This window comes from Sardina pilchardus, chromosome 6 (assembly GCF_963854185.1).
Source record: "Sardina pilchardus chromosome 6, fSarPil1.1, whole genome shotgun sequence".
NCBI lineage: Eukaryota > Metazoa > Chordata > Actinopteri > Clupeiformes > Clupeidae > Sardina > Sardina pilchardus.
Window position 1 is genome coordinate 7,214,983 of NC_084999.1, and position 22,596 is coordinate 7,237,578.

General features: G+C 44.3%; 1 protein-coding gene and 1 long non-coding RNA gene across 2 annotated transcripts; both read right to left on the reverse strand.

The window, feature by feature from the left end:
- Positions 1–2,074: 2,074 nt before the first annotated feature.
- Positions 2,075–15,729, reverse strand: LOC134082969 (uncharacterized). Its single transcript, XR_009939680.1, has 3 exons — positions 15,651–15,729; positions 15,441–15,500; positions 2,075–2,093 (listed from the first exon to the last, which is right to left on the reverse strand). It is a non-coding gene; the product is annotated as an uncharacterized LOC134082969 (long non-coding RNA).
- Positions 15,730–18,463: 2,734 nt separating this feature from the next.
- On the reverse strand, positions 18,464–19,847 carry LOC134082013 (fatty acid-binding protein, heart-like). Its single transcript, XM_062537645.1, has 4 exons — positions 19,685–19,847; positions 19,350–19,513; positions 18,985–19,089; positions 18,464–18,740 (listed from the first exon to the last, which is right to left on the reverse strand). The coding sequence occupies exons 1-4, from the start codon at positions 19,755–19,757 to the stop codon at positions 18,687–18,689; spliced, it is 396 nt and encodes a 131-aa protein (XP_062393629.1). The 5' UTR covers positions 19,758–19,847; the 3' UTR covers positions 18,464–18,686.
- Between the last annotated feature and the right edge of the window lie 2,749 nt (positions 19,848–22,596).

The following is a 22,596-nucleotide window of genomic DNA, read 5'->3' on the forward strand; positions in this document are numbered from 1 at the left end:
TAACCAGCAGTGCAACCAGTGTTTCATCACAATAATTGCTTTTTTAGTTGATTTGACTGCCTGACAGAGAGCCTGCTCTGATTCACTGTGGCAGAGTTTCTCATTACCATGCTTGCAGAGACACAGAGAGAGAGAGAGAGAGAACGAGAGAGAGAAAGAGAGAGAGAATGAGAGATAGAGAGATTTCGTATATTTTTTTAATTGTCAGAGGATTGTGGGAGGTTCTCGGTCTGCTGTTTATAACACTTCCATCGTGCGTAGTTATCATCTTTTGCTTTTTAAAGAAATAAGTGAACACATACAGAGAAACTCCTTTTGAGGTACATCAATACAGAAAATGTACTAATTCATACATGATGCAAACATAATGTTATTTACACCTGGAAGCTGTACTTTCGTTACTCTTTGTTGATTTATTTCTTTATCTGACAGCTTTATAATCCAAAACCTTCCAGGCCAACTACCAACTACTGCATGACAGTTGCCAGAGAGAAACTGGTCAGCTGCTATATCTTTCTTTTCTTCAAACACTTGATGTGTCTCTGAAGTGAGGATATGTAGTGTTTTGTTTTTTCTTTTTTTCCTTGTAAATACTTGTGTATCTACAGTAAGCCACCACTGTAAGTGTAACCCCCCCCCCTCCTCCCCATTTTGTTTTGTTTGATTTTCGTACGTTCTTTTTGTTTTCAGTTACGTTTTACATTATGCATTGCTGTTTGGTGTGTATTTTGCTTTTTATGTGAAAGCAGTACAAATATGTTAACAACAACAACAACAAAATTTTGCCAGAGAGAGCTAGGCCAAGGTGACCATACATCACTATTAATCTCAGAGCAAAGCAGAGGCACGCTGCAGAGCTGAGGCACGCTGACCTTGACAGTGTCCTGAGTTCGCTTCTGGTTTTCTATATTATTTAGTCTAACTTTTTGTCGCCTTACTGAAATATCATTGATTTATAGCCATTCAAACATCAAAAACTCATATATCATGAAGAGTAATCCAAACACAGAAAAATACTGCAGCTCGATAATGAGGAAAGTAATATTTTCTGGCAAAGCCTGCCGCAAGGTCATCTGGATCTACCTAACTCTATTCTTCGCTCCTCAACAATGTGAGTGAAATTATGGAATGATGTGAATTGATTTGTCCCCCCATGGATAACGCACACAAAACAAGCCCTTTGCTCCATGTTTCATGGTCTCTTTTGACATCTGCCAGTTTCATGTTCCTTGGTCTCTCACATACAGAGTCTTACATCTAACATAATCTGCAAGTTGCGCATTTGTGTGATTATAGCTACGTACGTACATGTATGTGCAAGTGAATGTAATCTCTCGTAAGGGTTCCCATATGTGCTTACTTCTTCGGAATGCCGTATTCTTAAGCCAACAGGGATGTCTGAAATATATTATGCGGTCACCTTTGACCTGTGTGTTCACGGGGACCGTGCTGCACGTATGGTACAGGCTCCGTATTACACAAGCTGTCACACACACTGAGGCTAATCGATAGCATAAATTGGCATACTCGGAGCCGGAGGCGCTGTACTGGAGCGCCGGCGCAAGTGGGCCCATTGGTGCCCATGAGCATGTTGCATGGTGCATTGAACAGGATGCTGTGCGCAAGCAGATAAGCAGCAGACGACCCTTCTGGAGCCTTCTGCAGCCTCAGGGGAGGCATTTTAAAAGACGGGGCATTTTTTTATTTATTTATTTTTTTCCCCCCCATCATCCACAGATGCTATAAATCCACACAGGTTGCACACAGTACACGGCAACACAACACACAACGCACAACGCACAACACACAAGGCGACACGTCGCGACTCCACGACAGGGAGTAATGAGAGTTCCGTCTACCCCTGGCTGCTCTGTTGTCGACGTTCCGCTGGCATTCCACTGCTGCCTCCGCGAGTCGCGCCTTCACACCTCGCCTGGCAGACACGGAGCGGAGCGGAGAGGAGCGGAGAGGAGAGGACAGACCTGGAGGGAGGCGGGCGGGCGGTGGAAGGGCGGAGGAAGGGCGGAGGAAGGGCGCGGCGTGGTGCTGGAGCTCGGAATGATCACACAAGAGTGGAGATGTCAAAGGACGAGCTGAAGGAGAAACAATAATCTCACTAATGCGCAGGCAGCAGCACAGTCACACACGCACACGCACACACACACACACACACACACGCGTGCACACACACACACACTCACTCACACACACACACACGCGCGCGTGCACACACACACATACACACAAACACACACACACACACACACACATACAAACAAACAAACACACTCACACACACACACACACACACACAAACAAACACACTCTCTCACACACACACACACACACACACACACAAGCAGGCACACATAGATAAAAAAAAGTCATACTTGAACACAAACAATCACACTTACGTACACTGACAAAGAAACTTTCAGGCACATTATATCAGACGAGATTGAAATTGATTGTCATTGTGCAGCATACAGGTGCAAAGAAGATGCAGCATCGTCATACCCATATAGTACATGAACAAAGAGTTACAGATGCACACCAACAAGAATGCATGGAAATACAGCCACAAACAATCATGTCACAGACAGAGTATACCAATAAGCCAACCACACACACATACACACACACAGACGGAGAGAGAAACACGTGCACACATATACAATAAAAACAGAAAGAAAGAAAGAAAGAAAGAAAAAAAGAAAGACAATTTACCATTTCTATTAGTTGCCCTTCAATCTGTGGTCTATGATGGTTGCTATTGTGAAACTCAAGCCAACCCTGACTGCTTCAACAAAAATTTCACCTCCTCACAATGCGAACAAAAGATAAAGACTTTTGGAAGAACCTTCTGGGCCCTGGTTACTGCTCACCTTCAGACAGGACAGGCATTTCGGCGGCCCAAGGAGGGCTCTTTACTGAGCGCCCCCATCCAGGAGGCAAAGAACTTGGACAATCGAGATAAATAAATAAACAACAACAATATATCAACAGAATGGATAATGCATAATATATTCTTTACAATACTATATTATAATAGTACAGATTACACTCTATCAAGATAGTGTTTTTGGTGCACATGTTATGCATTGCCAAATCGTCCATCTCTCTCCATCAAATTAGTTTCAGTTTGTTTCCCCAATAGCGAGCAGTACAGTGACAAGTACTGTATGTGTTACAGTGTGTGTTTGGTACAACAGAGGCAGCCTCATGGTATATTGTGGAACATTATGGGATATGATCAGATGGCATCCAACACACTTCCCACTGTGCACCTCCTCCACTGCATTCACCGACAGTTGAACCCACTGTCTTTGAGTTGACACTGTCTTTGTTTTCCTCTTTCACACGGTGTGTGTGTGTGTGTGTGTGTGTGTGTGTGTGTGTGTGTGTGTGTGTGTGTGTGTGTGTGCGTGGGCATGTGCGTGTGTCTGTGTGTGTGTGTGTGTGTGTGTATAAACGTGTAAGTGTTTGGCCGGCCGGGCTTGTCCGTCGTGCTCTGCTGGCTCTGTTAGCGAACCTGTCTGGTCCGGATTCTTTCTGGCCATTTAGCTCAACTAATGGCCATTCTGCGGCCCCAAACGGGCCGTCTCCGCGCTCCGCCAACTAGCCATCACGATGATGCGCCCTAATGTAAATATTTGGACCTGTACTCGCGCCCCCCAGGGGCACAAAATGAGCTCTTTAATTGATATACAGCAGCTCCCCCCCCCACACCCTCCCAATCCTTAACCCCAACACACACACACACACACACACACACTCCTCTTTGGGGAGGATGAGAGAGCTGGTGTTGTGTGGGTGGGGGGTGGGGAACGGAACAAAAGAGGACCAGTGTGAGTTGAGAGAGGGACGAGTCGCTGCAGACCGGATGAATGGGCTGGTGTCATGTGAGCTCTCAGATCTCACAGCGCTTATCTGCACATCTCACACCAGGAGACAGACCCAGAGGCCCGAAACTGTGTGTGTGTGTGTGTGTGTGTGTGTGTGTGTGTGTGTGTGTGTGTGTGTGTGTGTGTGTGTGTGTGTGTGTGTGTGTGTGTGTGTGTGTGTATGTGTGTGTGTGTGTGTGTGTGTATGAGTGTGTGTGTGTTTGTGTGTGTGTGTTTGTGTGTGTCTGTGTTTGTGTGTGGGTAGGGGGGAGATTCAATTCTCTTGAATATCCCTCGCCCTTAGTGTAGTGGACCAGACACTTTTGAAAATCCACCCATGAACTCTATTTTCAGTGGAATAAAAACAAAATCTCCATTGTCATCTGAAAAAGAAAATACAATTGAAGAAAGAGAAAGCGACTCGGCGGCACAAAATGGTGGAGTTCTGGCTGCGTGGCGTGGCGTGGCGTGCTGAGGTAATGGAGCATGGCAGCAGCATGGGAGAGGAATAGAGGGAGACGCATCTCAAGAGCGCTCCACGATCACCAGCAGGGAGTTAATCTAGTGCTCCCTAACACACGGCTTCGGTTTGGTTTGGGAGAATCATGGCTTTCTTTCGCTCACGCTGACGCGCACACACACACACACACACACACACCCACACACACGCAGATACACACACACACCCACGCAGACACACACACACACACACACACACGCAGACACAAGCACACAGACACGCACACACACACACACACACAGCGAGTGCCTTATTACTGTGGAGAACTGAAGCATACAACATTAATCTCTTCGATAAGCTGTGATCCATGCCAAACAGGCCGTGTCAGAAACAGCGCGTGGCACAAGAGCCACTATGCGCTCACACGGCGGGTTGTTGCATCAAGTTCAGCTAAAAAGTTCATCTGACACTAGGAGTTGAAACCCACATTTTTCCCCTTCTACTCTGAGGAGAACGAAAGAGAAAGAGTGAGAGAGAGAGAGAGAGAGAGAGAGAGAGAGGGAGGGAGAGAGAGAGAATGGTGCACGAATCCTTCACATTATCATGTTTTTGTAAAAACACAAAACATACCATACATACTGTATATATACATATATATATATATATATATATAAAGTATATACAGTATATATAAACACACACACACACACACACACACAAACACACACACAAACAAACACACACACACACACACACATAGACACTTCCCTAAGGGACGGCGCAGGTCAAAGACTAAGCAAACTCATTTAAGAATGCCGGACGGCGCTCAGCCCTTCACACCTCCCCGCGCGCCGGCTAATTGGGCGTAATTGCCAAATTTACTGGTCTGTGATTTAATTTCTTCTTCACACCCCTGTGCCCTGCACTCTATAGTATAGACTTTAAAAAGGGGCAAGGCTGGCTCCGGGTGTCATGTCCAATAACACCGAGCACGGCAGGACCCAATTAGCGCTGTGAGCCGCTGTGCGCTATGGGCCCTTGGAAAAAGGACGCCTCACGGGGATGTGTCCCGGGGACATAATTGAACGTGACACCGGCTTTAATTGTACGAGCGCTGCAGGCAGAGGAGAGCGGCCAGGAGAGGCTGCTGGGAGGAGGAAGAGGCTGCTGGGAGGAGGAAGAGGAGGTCGGCGTTGGTCGGCAAGGTGCGGATAGAGGAAATGGACTGCTGAACAGAGACGCAGATTACACTGCACTGATGGTGTCGAGTTGTGATCGTAATTTGTCTAATGTTTCAGTGTCCAGATTATAAACATTCAAAGAGGAATACTTGAACCTTAAAATGACAGCTGCACTCGTCCCAATTTCAAATGCTATCCAGTACCAATCATAGCCCTGTTATTTTACTTCAGACAAATACTGAATGAATTTATGTTATGTAAATAATTATATCCAAAATGTCAAAAATAACATTCACATTCATATTTTTTTCAGGATGAATAAGCAATCCCATGCTTGCACAGTTTCTATCACTGAAGAGGGTGAACTACACAATGTGTCGAGTGAGAGAGATCAGTATTGTGAAGCAGGCACTGGGGTATCTGTGTTCAGTTATATGTCGTCATTTGCCATATTATTTGTATTATGTTATGTTGCTTTCTATTCCTATTTTATTTTTAGGTTATGCTACGGTTGTAAGCTGAATGTGCAAACGTTTATTGTGGCATATTGTGAACAGACATGACATGAAGCTAAAGGACTTTTATTTTAAATCAGAACATTGTATAGACTGGGTAAACCCAGCTCAATCTGCCGTCGATGGGATTTCACCCTGCAGCTCAGACTGGAAACCTGCACATCTATCTCTCCTGGTTCCTATCCACGTTTGCTGGAACCAATCACAATGGGCTTATCCACCAGGCACCCCCCAGATTGTTGGTCTGATTGGTTTAAGGACTATCCAACTTTGTACAGTCATTTGCAATATGCCCATTGATCATGCCCCATATGCAGAAAAATCAGGCCTACAGTGCAGACTCCTCAGACTAACGTTCAATCTTAAAAGACTGAACTTGGTGATCGCCAGGCTAAACATTGTAATGTATGTATCACCGTATGACGCCATGCCAGCGCAAAGAGAAGAAACACTGATAATAAATAATACATGTACTTAGAATACATTACTTCAGTGATCTCTAATGGAAGATGAGAACGAATATACGTTCAGCAGTTGCTAACTAAGTTAGCAAACTAAGCAAACTTGCTAACTAAGTTAGCAACTAACTAACATACAGTAGTTGCTAACTAAGTTAGCTAATTTGTTTGTTGCAATGCAATTTCCCATTGCCAGCCGACTAAGTTGCTAACAGGTTAGCAATGGCTTTGGGAAACGCACCCCATAACAGTAAATCCCCATAAATGTTCCAACACAAACAGTCCAGCATCAATTGATCAGAACTGGGGCTGGAGGTGCCTGAAAGCTATAGTGTTAAATAAGGGAAGGCTAGGCGACACCAGAGAGGGAGGAAACGGCTTTCTAGCGATGTGAAGGACAGCTCATTCCCTACTGTCATCACCTGAGATGGTGTGAAAGCATCTGACAACATGCTCTTTACCATGTCTCTCTCTCTCTTTCCCTCTTTACACATCTTCCCTTCATCTCTCTCTCTCTCTTGTCACCTTTGTTCATTCATTTCTTCCACTTTTTCTGTCACCATGTCTTTAACTTCCACCCTGTCTCGCGCTCAGACTCTTTGCACTTTGGTGCTATCCCTCGCTCCCATCTCTCTCGTCTCTCTCTCTCACACACACTCACTCTCTCTCTCTCCCTCAGTCTCTCTCTTTCTCCCTCCTAATGGTCTTTGCTTAAGGCGGGTGGTGTGTGAACGTGGTGGCAATGGTGGCAGCGTTGGTGGAGACTTCAAGACCTTCAGATCACATTACCCCAGGCCAGTCCAGACCGGACGCCTGAACTTGTAACCTTATGATCCTCCCGGCCATCTTTAATGGGCACCAGAGTACCAGCCCGCCCCGACCAGCTCCGCGCATCAGCGTGTCCCGGTTCCCATGTAGCGTCCAGGCTCGTCGGAGAGGCCCATCAGGCGGTCAGTTCCCAAACGCGAGGCGACACCCCTTGGGCCTCTGGACCTGCCCGCATTTAACGCCGGCCTCCCCTGCGGTCATGAGCGTGTGCGCGCGCGTGTGCGTGTGTGCGTGTGTGTGTCGTGACATCACTGCCCAATTGCGTTGCCCGGGGCCACCACCAGCGCTGGCTGGGCACTGGGCGGAGGGGAGCGACCCAGAAAACGTGCAGAGCGGCCAGTGAAGGCCGGTTGAAGTCATGTGACCTGCTCCGGAACATCTGGCAGGTATCGCCACGGGGACGGGAGAGTGGACTCGGGGAGTCGGGGGCACGCACAAGGATGAGAGAGGGGGCCTTGGGGCAAGGACCATTACTGCCCTAGACTAGTTGCCCCTCAGGATAAAAAACACACACACACACACACACACACACACACACACACACACAGACACAGACGCACGCACACTTGCAAGAGATGAGATGACAAGTTGAACTCAGAGACGATAAATGGATGATATTTTAGTGATCGCATTTACTGCATTCATGCCTCCAGGCTCCAAGTTGTTTTTTACAATGTAATTACTTAAAAGTAAGTCATTGATAGAATACATTGCACTTCTTCCACTTCAAACCCTTAAATAGACACAGCACTGATACATTTCTGAAAGATATTTATGGAATTATCATGAACAACATTTGTACTATAGTGCCTTATATAAGGTGGATCAGGATCTGTATTACAAACTGTAATATCCACCTCTAGATTGTAATTTTGGCTCTTGAACACAAACAAATGATGCAAATATACACAATCACGTTCACGAGTTTGCAAAGGACGTACAGTATGCATGTATATGCAAATGTTTGAGTGTGTGTGGCATGTACACACGTTTATCCATGTTTGTGTGTGCGACGGAGCATATATGCATGTGTGTACACACGTGAGTGTGTGTGTGCGCGTGTGTGCTGAATCATTTCAATGGAAGGGAATTAAAGTACAACGTTAATTTTATCCCATGCGAGGGGAAGCAGAGAGGCGTCCGTGAGCCTAATCGCTCGGCCCACTTAGGGAGCAGCAGTCAGACGCATTACGGCCCTGGCTGAGGGGGCGGCGTAATGGAGGCCAACAAGTTGACAGGGAACTAGTGAATCTGTGGTGGGCGCTGAGCAGCTGACAAGTCGGCCCCCAACCCCAGCGTTGGCTCGGCTAGTCCTTCATCTGATTGAATTACTGTTACTTAGGAGCCGGGGAGAGCGCTCAGGCGTGACTAAGTCCAGCCTCCTCCTTTCTCCTTTTTATCTCCAACTCATTCTCTCATCATTTATCTATCTATCTATCTATCTATCTATCTATCTATCTATCTACTGTATGTCTGTCTGTCTGTCTGTCTGTCTATCTATCTATCTATCTATCTATCTATCTATTCACCAATATACATTCATTCACCCTCTGCATATCTATGCTGTAGTTCACCCATTCGCTGTTTACAATTCTATGTTCTCTCTCTTGCTCACCTTTTTCTTTCACTTTTCCCTCTCTCTCTCTCTCTCTCTCTCTCTCTCTCTCTCTCTCTCTCTCTCTCTCTCTCTCTCTCCCTCTCTCTCCATTTCTCTATCAGGGCAAAGAGGACAAGGACAGTTTTTAATCTTCCCTAACATAAATGAAGGAAAGTGCCCTCCTTGTTCTAAACCAGCCAGATGCACTGTTCTCAGCGTCTGAGAGGATCTATGAAGAGATGATAATCAGGGACTTGATTTTGATTTTGCTGCTGATGTGCTGCTGGCTTACGACTGATCAGCCAAACCATTTGACTATTTCACACAAAAGATGGAAAAAACATGCATACTCATTCATTCTGCATTCTTGAAAAAAACCCAGAAATCACTGTTGTAACAATGTTGTTCATTTTTTCATCCAGGCACATGTGTGTGTGCTTGAAACATGAGTGTGCATTTCAAGAAAAAAATAAATAAAGGCATTACAGTAACATTACAGTTTTTCTCAGTCGCTTTGGTACATTTCTCAGATCAGAATTGAAATTCTCAAAACTACCTGTTCAATATTCACATCATTGTGTCACTTGTGCACATCAAAAAAGCAGCTTCTCATTTCTTTGAGCAAGTTGCAAATGTTTTGGTCCATCCATGCAAATCATTATGAACAATCTTCTGCTGAATAGTCTCACCCCCAACATTTAGGCATCAGTTTATGCAAAATGGTTTAACATGTTGTCATATGAGAATTTGTGGCCCAAAACACAGAAATGGTCAAATTTCTACTTTATTTCATTTTTTTCCTTTGTACTATGCAGTGCTGTCTTTTCCTTTCTGTGTCACAATGACAGGGTCTGTCAACAAATTACAGTAAAAGCGTAAATGTGAATATTGTCGATCAAACTCCCACATACACTAAGGTGTAACCTACAATTTACCAAGAAAATTTAGCCATAGCATCAGAACATTCCTCCAGAGTACACTTTTATACTGACAACAAGGACTTTTCATTCTGATGCACTGTCTGACATGTTCATTGACACAAATCGAGGGCTGAGAACCAAAGGGGCGTAAGTGACATTTTGGTCAAAATTGAGTTATATATATCACCTGAAAGCTCTTGATGAGCTCTTTCTAGCTGACAAAATTATAGAAGTAAAATATTTATGAATATAAAGTTATTGAACAAAAACCAAAGGTCTTTAACTGTGAACATATAGAAGCAGTTACATGTAGATTTGTTTTGGCTCTCCTGTAAAGTTGGTGAAATGTCACTTACGCCCCTTTGGTTCTCAGCCCTCAAAATATTTAGTTTTGAGAGATGGACTAAGGCTTTTGAGCAAGAAACTGGCTTTGCAGGTAATCCATGGTGTTTTGCTATTTGTACAAATAGTTTTGAGAAATGCACTTACTGTTGAGCAAATCTCAAGGATGATTCGAGAAATGTACCAAAGCGACTGAGAGAAACTGTAATGCTGTTTTGTGACTGTTGTTATGTGGTATGTATACAAATTGCACACTCGCTGTTAGTACCCTGGTGCAAATATACTTTCTTCCTACACTCTATATTTTTTGTTTTGACCAGATACAACCGTAGTGCAATTATTTCAATTAGCCTGGAGTATTTCATCTTTATCTTGCCTTCATGTGGGCATTGGGTGAACTTGGACACTGTTATTCTGTTTCTTCAGAGGCCATATGTGCAAGTCAAAAACACAAGCAGCCAACAGAGGCCAGAGCCCTGTGTTAACCACTGATCAGTAAACACCATGAAAGCACCCTTAAGAGGCACAAATGAACTATACCGACAGACAGGCAGGCGCGCGCGCGCGCGCGCACACACACACACACACACACACACACACACACACACACACACACACACACACACACACACACACACACACACACACACACACACACACAGACACACACACACACACACGCACACATGCTGTACGCATACACACACATATCAAAACCTCTCTCCTATTCATACATGTCATTATTTTTTAAAGTAGTCTGGTGATACAGGTCTCTGTTTTCAATTAAGTTATTGTGTATTGTGCCACAGGTGCATTGTCCATCTAGCTGTCCTGTATGCTATTGTGACCACTAACAACAGATAATGAGGTTCAATATACAAACACACACACACACACACACACACACACACACGCACACACACACATACACACACTCACTCACACACATAAACACACATACATGCACCTTAAAGACCCCTCAACACACACACACACGCGCACATATACACACACACACACACACACACTGCGCTTACACTTTCATGTAAAAGAAGAAAACCAACATATATCACCTTTTTAAGATATTGCCTTCATTATACAGTTTGTCTCTGTCAAACATTTGAGGTCATTAAAAAGCTGAATGCATGCTGACTTTTTCAATGCATTCAGCATTGTTTTTATTAGTTCTTGTGTGTCTTTGTTTACATTTGCATTCACGATATAAACATCTCAGCCGCGATAAAAGGCGGCAGCCCAGGCTGAAAGGGACTACTGCCAACACCACTTCACTTGTACCTGCCCTGTCCAGGCCCTCTGGCTTTGATGTCAGTCTGCATTTAAACATCAAAAATAAACTAACCTCATCCTCTCCTTGGATCATTTAGATGCTAATTTGTTGCTGAGATTGGTTTATGAGGCATTCACGTACAAGGTCAATGGGCCAATCAGTAGAGCTCTTAGACAGATGCTCCTCACTCTCTGCTGCTGCCTACTGTAAACATAATAATATAGCTTCATAAGTACTGGGGGACATGATGCTATGGTGCTCATGGAATGAAAAGCAGCACTGGTTTGAATATTTTTCAAACCTTTAAGCTATTTTTAAGTATTTTTTAATGATTATTATTATTCTCTTTTTATTCCTGTAAGTCCAGCAACACAGTCAGTGACACAAAAAAAAGAGGTCCTCTTCACTTCTACTGAATGTGGGCTTTCAAACACATCAAATCAGAGCTCTTATAATGGGCATGGTTAAGTGGCACACGTTGTAGTGCTGATCCTAACAGCCAGGATACACAGGGTACATAACTGAAGCATTCCTTTCGTCGTTCTGTGCCACTGGAGATGCCTTGGGAAAACACATTTGTCTATGCTATTGAAAAGGCCTACAGTCGAAGCTAATTGTTGCAGCATACGCTCCACAAACACAAACTCTCAATAGCGCACCCGGTGGAGCATGTCTATACAGTGGCTGCTTTCAGACACAACCTCTGCAGTAAATGCGGATCCTTGTCAAACAGAGAGGTCCGACCCTTTGGCTGATTCAGACATGATGCTAAGCTGTGGACATTATGTGTGAACGACAACGACGCACATGTAGGCCTATAACAGGTTGAATGTGGTTGAATACAAGAACAGAATCACCGCATGTTCTTTGCTTCATTCAGCCAATTTACATACTGTAATGTATGTCGGAAATCCTTGGAGACTAGTGTTAGAGCAGGTTAAGTTAAGAACTCCAAATAGCCAGTTGCTCATATATACGGCTCAACCGCTTGATATCGGCAGAACATGCAGACCTACAAGTAGGTCTGAAAGCAGCTGATGACTAAGACCATGTCCACACGTAGCAAAACGAATTTTCCCCCCTCCGTTTTACCTGGCAGCATTTCAAGAGTATTTGCGTCCAAACGGATCCATCTCAATCGATCTCAATACGACTCAATACGCTACTTCATATTCCAGGCCTTTACGTGGCGCTGTTTCAGTTCACCAAATCACCAAAAACGGAGAGGAAGAAGAAGTTCTAGCTTTAAAAAGACTTGGTTCTAATGAGACGTCGAGGTGAAAACTATTTTTACAGATTATGAGTGGAAGGCTAGAGCACCTGCCAAAAACTCCCGTTTCTCCCTTGTTTCTCTCCTATCTTAAGGTCCTGCCGCCCTCCCGTTTTGTTGTTTCTCCCGAAAAACTCTCGTAATTTGCATGGCCATCATTTGAAAATCACTGATCCATTCATTTTCTGACAACAGCTTGCCATACACCCGACACATATAGCCAACGCAATCACTTACTTTCAATTTATTTCAACCGTTCTGTCAACATAAACCCAATAAGGAAACCGCTGCAGTTCACAACCGAGTCTCGCAAGCAAGTGGGCTAGTTGTTAGCCTAGGCTACTCCAGAATTAGCTGTTATGAAATGGTTGGAAATGTAATTGATTAACACATCACAAACTGTTCTTGAGTGTAGCCTAACTTGTGTCCTCGAAACAAAATCTGACAGCAGCTTTGGAGTTTTGGAAGTAGGCTGCAGGCAGCAGTTGGATAGGCTGCATAGGCTCTAGGTAAGGTAAAAAAAACAACGACCAAAATGCAGTAACGTTATCCCGTTATTTTGAAAGCTAAATGTTGACAGGTATGGACTAGGGGTCGAGGAGTGTGGCGATGACATCATCGAAACGCAGGTATGCGTCTTCCCCCGTCCAAACGAACACTAGAGGGCTGCGTATTCGAACTTATGCACTCTGGGACCAGGTTTCAGATTGATTCGTTTTAGGGCTATGCGTTTGCAGTATTCGTTTGGACGAACGGCCAAAACGAAGCAAAACAGCTGCGTTTCACCCAAAACTCGTCTCCGTCTGGACAAGGCCTTAAATTCACACCCCTGTTACAATCACATTAGTCTTACTGAGATACCGTACATAATGGAATCAGTCAATGCATTTGGCAGTATACTGTATGTATGTATAGGTTCCACTTAACTATGCCGTCCAGATTATGACTGCAGGTATGAATTTGCCCATTGAATTTGACAGAAATAATGAGGACATTTTATATGTGAGATACATTTTTAAAATGGGAGCAAACCACTATATGCTTCACACGTTCAGTGTAAATATAGGCTACTTGTTCTTTATATAGCTGTTAAGTTTTATTGTTAAGTTGTAAGTTGTCATGTTAAACTCATTGTAACTGAACAACGATGGACCATTCCAGGGATATTATGGCATAACCTTGAGCTTCATGTAAGCATCCACTGTGTATTTCAACAATGAATGACTGCTGAAGAAGTACATTCAGTTATTGTGAGAGCTGCATGGCGACAGCAAAGGAGAATATGGTCACTGGTGTGCGAGTAGGAGCCCACAGAACTCTGGACGTCGTATAACTCCTTGTGCGACCACCCGGAAATTTGGTGATGAGGAAGTTAGTGACAACATTTTTCAAGGTTAAAGAAAACATGGCTGCCCGTGAAGCTGAAATGAAAGTGAAAGAACTCTGCTATCAAGATGTCCCAGGGAGGACAGACACTGGTAAATAGAGAACATGGGATCCTGTACTCCGTCACACGACAGAGAACTCCAACAGGCTAAACTAACAAGCATCACTACTGTGTTAGGTCTTAAAAAAAAGGCAAAAAGGAGACAAAAAATCGAGCAGTTTGCAAGCAGTTGCAACATAAAGAAGAATAGCTAGTTATAAAGCCAAAAGGAAGACAGGTTCCAATCGGATTATGCCAATCTCCTTTCACCAGGATACTTTCGGTCTATTCTTCAGAGATTACTTACTACAGCTGACTACAATTGTTGAACATGTGACTCGGAACCAGTGCTCAGAACCTTCAAATTGCATGTATTCAACCACTCACACATAAAGACACGCGCGCACACACACACACACACACACACACACACATACACACACACACACACACACTACAGTATTATAATCTGCATTGAAGCCTCCTTGAGTGGTCTGCTGGGAGAGGGTATTATCCCGTGAGTCAGTGCTGCTGTAAGCACGAGTGAGTGAGCGAGCAGGCAGGAAGTCTGGGAGGGGCGACAGGAGGCGGAGCGGGGACGACGCAAAGAAGAGCGGTGTGAAGCGGTGTGTGTGTGTGTGTGTGTGTGTGTGTGAGGGGGGGGGGGGGGGGGGGGGGCGGTGTGGCATGGCGTGGCGTCCGACTCACGCCCCTGCTCAGCTCAGCAGGTAAGGACATGAAACACCCACTGGATTTACATGCCACAAGTGATGCGGAGAAAGAGCCACCTCGCCCGCCGCAGCCACATCAAAGCAGGCCGGGTTATTAACTGGGCATGGAGAGCACGAAAGGTCCAATTTCCATCTCGCACTGTCCCTCTCCACAAACAACCCCTCACAACCCCCCCGACAACCCCCCCCCCGAGCTCATTGTAAATCAACAAGCGCCATTAGACATACGACTACTTTTAATGTCTCGTTCTGCCATCATCGTGGGTGGCGGGCATTGTCCGTGCCCCCCTCCAATTCATTAGGCAACTTATTGGGCTCAAGATTCAATATGCATGTTAATTTAATGGGTTTTCTGGTTTGGAGGGAAGAAAAGGGAGAGGCTTTGATGTTCACCAAACTTGGCAGTCAATCGTCAGTGGCACGGAATCACGGCATTAATGAAGGCTGAGGAGACAATGGGCCCGGCTATTGTTTTAGGCACATGCATGTTAATATGCTTCATTCACATGCATACAGATGTGCTTGAAAGACCTTTTTTACCTGTCCAGAGCCTTCGTTCTCGGTAATGGACATGCAGATGGCGGTTATGTCCTCCCTGACCTCAAATCAAGTCCAAAATTGTGGACTGTAAAAAATCTAATAATATCTGTATCACTACCACCTGTATCTTAGTCCCAGTGGCAGATACACCCCAACAGAAGGATTTTTAGATTATATATTTATATAAGCTGATCTAACACCTTTACTCACCTCCATCGAAAGTGGTGTGCAGGCTACCCATCACTGCATCCTAAACTGAAACTTTAGATAGGCCAAGCAAGCAGTCGATTCTACAGACAGAAAAAAACGAAATAAAAAAATATATTAATACATTACAAAATATATATTTTAAGAGATGCATGCAAACTATCACATACCCTACAAACCATGACCAAATACGCCTACTTCAGAGGATATGGAAAAGGTCTGACAGAAAAAAACTAAAATATGCCACAGCCAGTAGCCTTCAACAGACGATGTTTAATATTCAGCCACTCACTGTGCAACGGGGAGAGCGATTCAAACCAGTCGCTCTTGGGGTTTTCAAGTAAACACATCGAGAGACAAGGTGCTGAAAGAACATTTTCACCATAGAGCCAAAGTGATAGATTGAGGTCAAATGTAAAAGCCGGAGTTGGTTTGTCATAGTTGGAGCATGTGTTGATCCATCTGGAGCCCTCGATGGCGAGCCTTCAGCACCACAAGCCGCGCGAGCATGTGCCTGAGTTGTGCAAGCGGGAAACTGAGAGAATACATTGGCCTTCACGCGAGTCAGACAGAAGAACTCAATCATCTTCCCATAACTATAGGGTAGTCTAGCCGACTACATTTTATATTGTGTTGTAATTGTCACTATAAAGAATAACGAATAAATCGTATTTCTTTTTTTGGTTTCCCTTAGACCCAGCATAGGTCAACCTAAACAAAAGGTAACTGCACAGAATCAGGCCTACGCGTCTCCCGTTTTAAATAGTCTTATACAACGACCTGTAACCGATTTATCAAGCACAGCACAGAGTGGCTTCGAGGGAACAGGAAATTAATTAAACGCGACTTTAGTTCGTGATCACACTTGTCATATAAGATTCCAAGCGTTTAACACGCCGGGCCGCATGCGGGGCTAGAAGCCCAGTCTAATTACGCAGAACTTGTCAGGCTTCTCGCTTCGGTTTCTGTGGGTGGCACCCGCCCGAGAGACAACAGGCTGTTGGAAACCTGCGCGCACCACTGCCTCGCAGGCGAAAACCTGTGCTGCACCCGGACACACGAGTCGGTTCCAGAATAGCAACGTCAAAAGAAATTAATTCCGCAGTCGTCGTTAATCCTCTGAATTTTGCCTGTTAATTTCCCCTTGTTGCCTTCTGTGCTTTTATTATGGACTGGTACGTGTTTACATCTTAAGCCCGTGTGCGACAGGCCTATGTGGCATCAAATTGTGTTCTGATAGACTGAAAACCAACGGGTCAGGTTAACCTTATGCCACACCTGTAAAGAAGACGCTGGGTGGCCAGGGTAGGCCTAGTGTAAACCAAACATTATTTGTACCCTTTCTGAGTGAGCCAGCTTCCTTGAAAAATATAGTTCAGGCTAAACAAGACTTTATTAGTGCAGAAGGCGTAATCCAAAATCCTAGGGCATCCCGATAAACATGCAGATGATTCGGGTAGATGGATGGAGAGAGAAAGACAGCGGTAATGCTTAGCTTGTAAATTATTGTTCAAACCCCCAACCATTTCAGTTAGAGTTGGCTATTGCCAAAGCGCCATACCAGAGGAGGAGGCTAGCCTAGGCTAGATATATGTTATGTTGCCTGTGGTCTTTCGTTTGGAGACATCAGAAGTAGACTTTGTAAGACCCATGTAAACATTCAGTAAGATACGTCCCGATATTCAAACATGTACGTGCATCCTCTCCCCTGAATTTACACAAAACAGCAGACAGAAAATGAAGAGACGGCGCCATCTACCGTTGAAAACAAAAACAGTAAAAAAAGAAATAAGATAAAAAATAAAGCAAGACATAACTGAACAATTTCTACCAGGGTTAATCCATACTAAAGGCTTGAATAGATTCTGATGGAAGAACATGGTGAGTTTAAAGGCTATGGGTGGCAGAGGGGCTGATGACCAGACGTGGGACATATGCCACCAGGCTGCCGGGAATCCTCTGAGGCAGCACTAATGAGGTCTTGGTGTTGGCGGACACCGGGCACAAACAAGGTCAAACAATGTCAGGTTACAACTGTCACTCATCCATGACCCTGATGTCTGCTCTCTCTTTGATTGGAACCACCCAAACGGCACTCACAGGCACATGTAAACACACACGCACACATACACACACACACACACACACACACGTAAACACATAACACAGACACACGTCATAAACGTACACACACCTCGTCACTGACATCCACAGATACTGGCAGATAGCAGGCGCTTTAGTTTTATTTACATTTAATCCTTTATTTGTTTTGTTTTGTTTGTTTGTTTACATGCACAGATATACATGTCCCCTGGGTGGATTTGTGTAAGGTGTGTGTGTGTGTGTGTGTGTGTGTATGTGCGTGCATGCGTGCGTGCGTGTGTGTGTGTGTTTGTGTGTTTGTGTGTGTGCGTGCGTGCGTGCGTGCGTGCGTGTGTGAAAGAAAAGCTACTGTTGTGTTTGTCAAGCAGAGATACTGTATATGAGAATATATGTAACTACAATATTGTGGTGTCAAGAAATATGTTACTCTTACTTTTACAATGTGGTGGCAAAGAAAACATTTAAATGTAAATGCATAATTCTTTCCAAAAGTACAAGACCCTCACTATTAAGACACAAACTGCCATACCGTAACATTGTCTCAACTTGTGTGTTTTGTTTTGCTGTAAGATTGTAATGGGCAGATAATGGAATTATATCATTGTAATATACTGTATACAGCATATGTGTTATGGTTTTGGAGCCTTAATATGTGGCTACTTGCCAAACTATACTGTCACTTACTGAACACAGAGAAGTCACTCAAATATCAATGATGTTTATTCAACTTTTATTCCGATTCTTGATTGATACACAGAGCAATAACATGACACACTCTGACTAGGAGAGTGAGAGAGAGAGAGAGACAGAGAGAGAGAGAGAGAGAGAGTGAGTGAGAGAGAGAAACATCATTCTGTTTCAGTGATCCAGAGGAAATGATGAGAACAAATGAGTGGTCTCTCCTCTCAGGTTTTCAGGTCCTGCTGGTGCACAAACTCATGCTTGCTTCTCGAATGTTCTCTTTGACACCACATCCCCAAGCTTAAATGTCTACAGAGAGGAACAACAGATGAAAAGAGTTGGGAGTTTAGAGAATTGATAATAAAGCAAATTTATATAGGGAAGAGAACAAGAGGAAGAGAGGTAGAGAGGGATAAACATAGAGAGTTGTATTTTAGAATAGAAACATTCTGACCCAAAACATCTTTAGTCAAACTCAATAAACTGCTTGTCTCCACAAACAAGACTATTTGAGTTGATATTTTGAGTTCTGGAGATCTGTTTTGCTTCTTACCGTGACAAACTTGTTGTCGCTCACAAACTCTCTCACGATGGTCGTCTCCTTGCCATCCCATTTCTGTCTCTGGACCATTTTGCCATTGTCCATGGACACTACATTCTGCAATTCAACACATAGGAAAGAAACCCATCAGATATCAACAGGTAAATCGTCCCCAAATGGCAAACCCTTGATATTTCAAATGCTTTATTGACATGACAATGGTACCTGTGCTATCAAAGTACGTATACAAACATGAATATAGATACATAGACTTGTGATAACAATGATACTATTAATAATAATCAAATAACTAAAACAAACAAAAACAGAGATGTTGAGGTAATCAGATAATAATTCATAATAAGATGTTGACTCACTTTAGTCTGTCTGTCGTCACCAGTGGTCTCTTCGAACTCTTCGTTCAGTTTGAACTTGATATCTTTTCTTCCCCCACTCAGAGTTATGGTTCCATCAGCATCCACGGAAATGGTCATAGTCGGTTTGGCTCTGCCGGCTACCTGGCGGATAGCAAAGCCCACACCTGCAGAAAATGCAAAAAAAACACATCAGATGCCTCACTTACCCAATCTGCAGGTTAACATGCCACAAATACTGTACACATACATGTCTTACATCTTTACCCGACCCTTTCTACAAAGATGTCCTTCAATTGTTGGTGCTGCTCAGTTTAATAAATGAACCCTTTTCATACCCAGTGCCTTGAGGTAATCATCAAAGTTTTCGCTCTCCACCATCTTCCAGGTCCCAACGAACTTCTGGGCCATGATAGCTGTGATGTGTGGTCTGGTCTCTTGGGTGATGTGTCTGAAAATCAACTCTCAGGTGAAGCGCAAGGTGTGCATAGGCTCTCAGGCGGAGGGCTTTTCAATCATCTCAGCAGCTCAGCCAGGGCTCAGCCAGCCAATCAGAGCCTGTGACATCACACCACGCGGAACAAAGAACGAGTTCCGCAGGTGTCTGGTGAGTCACCTCCGACTGGGTGAGAGGACACGGGAAGGAAACCACAACCAAATCATCTAGTTGTGATTGGTTGTGACTGAATCAGTGGTTGTGGTGCAGTGTTGGAATAGTCTGTGTTATTGGATTTTACAAGTGTAAATAGCTTTTGGCTTGGTTTCATATTTTACAGTGTGTTACATGTAATGATAAATAACTTTTGGCACTGTTTCATATTTTACAGTGTGTTACTGATAAATAGCTTTTGGCACTGTTTCATATTCTACAACATGCCACTGATAGCTTTTGGTGCAACAGTGTGCCACAGATTTACATTGTGAACATTTTATTCCCATAAAATCTTCTGCATTCCATTGTTTCAAGATTCAAGATTCTAGATTCAAGATTCAGCCAGCCAATCAGAGCCTGTGACATCACACCACGCGGAACAAAGAACGAATTCCGCAGGTGTCTGGTGAGTCACCTCCGACTGGGTGAGAGGACACGGGAAGGAAACCACAACCAAATCATCTAGTTGTGATTGGTTGTGACGGAATCAGTGGTTGTGGTGCAGTGTTGGAATAGTCTGTGTTATTGGATTTTACAAGTGTAAATAGCTTTTGGCTTGGTTTCATATTTTACAGTGTGTTACATGTAATGATAAATAGCTTTTGGCACTGTTTCATATTTTACAGTGTGTTACTGATAAATAGCTTTTGGCACTGTTTCATATTCTACAATATGCCACTGATAGCTTTTGGTGCAACAGTGTGCCACAGATTTACATTGTGAACATTTTATTCCCATAAAATCTTCTGCATTCCATTGTTTCAAGATTCAAGATTCAAGATTCAAGATTCAATTTATTGTCATTCTCTCATGCACACCTGTACACAAAGAAAATGAGATACCGTCCCCCTTAGCATTTGGTCAGTACACACATAAAAGAACCTCAGAGTCTATACACATAAAATAGGGTTAAATGAATTTTAAAATATCTTAAAAGAACATTTAAGACACTACAACATCAGACACACTACAACATCACAGAGAGGAGGCTGCTGTTGCTGGCTACAGTGCAGGTACAGTTCTATGCCATAAAGTGCAGTGTGCAAGGACAGTCCATAGTTCTTAGGGTGGCAGTGGAAGAGGGCATAAGCTGTTCGCTATCTTCAGTGCTTGTGGGAAGAAGCTGTTGAGCATCCTGCGTCCTGAGCATTGTGCATCGTTCTCATCCACTTCTAAGGGAGGGGACTCTCCTTTCTGTGAGGAGCCTGCACACCTTCAAACCTAATAATAGCTTATTCAATGGATCAAATCATGGATCAAAATGTCTACTTGATTGTTTCAGATTATTGTATTAAAGTTTTCATTGCTCCTCTACACACTGTAAGCAAATATATTAATGTCTTCAGTGATCACTACAGCCAGACTTTTTACTGTGACTAAACTTCCATTCAAAATGTTAAACATTATCTACATGTATTCCCATGTTTTTGATACAATTCAGATACATCCTCTCTTCCTTCCTAACACTGTTCTGAAAGCTGAAACAGGAATGCCAGTTGTCCCATGGTGTGTCATCCTAAGGCTACAGTGCTCTGTGCCACACTAAGACCCCTGCCCATCCTAACACCAGTGCCCTGTGCCACACTAAAGCCCAATTCACACCAAAGATTCCCGACACGACGAGACTGAGTTGCAGCTGTGTGAATTAGAAGTTGCACGTAGTTGCAAGCCGTCGCAGAGCATTAAACACGTTGAGTCGCAAGGTATTAGAACGTCGCGGCTCGTCTCGTCTCGTCTCGTCGGGAATCTTTGGTCTGAACCCTACTTAAGACCCCTCCTTGCCCATCCTAACACCAATGCCCTGTGCCACACTAAGACCTCTCCCTGCCCATCCTAACGCCAGTGCCCTGTGCCCCAGTAAGCCCACGCCAAGACTCGCTGCAGCCAAACCAGGAATGCTGAGATGCTAACGACATTTTTCCCACAAGTTGGCTCTCCGTGACCCTTACACACTGTAACGCTGGTGCCCTCTGCCACAGTCAGACTGCGCCCACGCACCCTGTTTCCTCACACGCGTGATTCAGCATCCGTTTGATTGTGTGGGAGGACACGGTGGAGAGAGAGAGAGAGAGAGAGAGAGAGAGAGAGAGAGAGAGAGAGAGAGAGAGAGAGAGAGAGAGAGAGAGAGAGAGAGAGAGAGGGGGGGGGGGGGGGGGGAGAGGGAGAGAGAGAGTTAAAAGAAAGGATTAGTTTGATGTCTGGTGTGGAATGTGCTGCGAAGCTATTTCCTCCAAAGTTGATCTCTTGAGAAGAACAGGATGAGTCATGCCTGGATCTCAGTGAACAACTCCAACCCAAGTTGGTCCCTGGTCAGAATCACTTGGGAGTGAGCGTAAATCCCACCCAGTCAAGCACCATAGCAATGTTGCATTGTCAAAATCTATAAGACAGAGGTAAACAACAGAGCCTGGGTGGCATCGAGACACTTTTATTGATCAGCACAATTGCAGAGGAGACAGACAGAGGGGGTGGGGTGTGTGTGTATGTGTGTGTGTGTGTGTGTGTGTGTGTGTGTGTGTGTGTGTGTGTGTGTGTGTGTGCGGGGGGTAGAGTGAGGGGGATCTCCCCCAGTTGTGCCCTGCAGCTATGCTTGGGGAG

What these genes read in the sequence shown, in the direction of transcription:
- LOC134082013 (XM_062537645.1), bottom strand. Translation starts at nt 19,757, where the DNA reads ATGGCCCAGAAGTTCGTTGGGACCTGGAAGATGGTGGAGAGCGAAAAC. An exon ending in TGATTACCTCAAGGCACTGG is followed by an intron (nt 19,514 to 19,684) that starts GTATGAAAAGGG and finishes CATTTTCTGCAG; the next exon opens with GTGTGGGCTTTGCTATCCGC. An exon ending in GTGACGACAGACAGACTAAA is followed by an intron (nt 19,090 to 19,349) that starts GTGAGTCAACAT and finishes GTTGAATTGCAG; the next exon opens with AATGTAGTGTCCATGGACAA.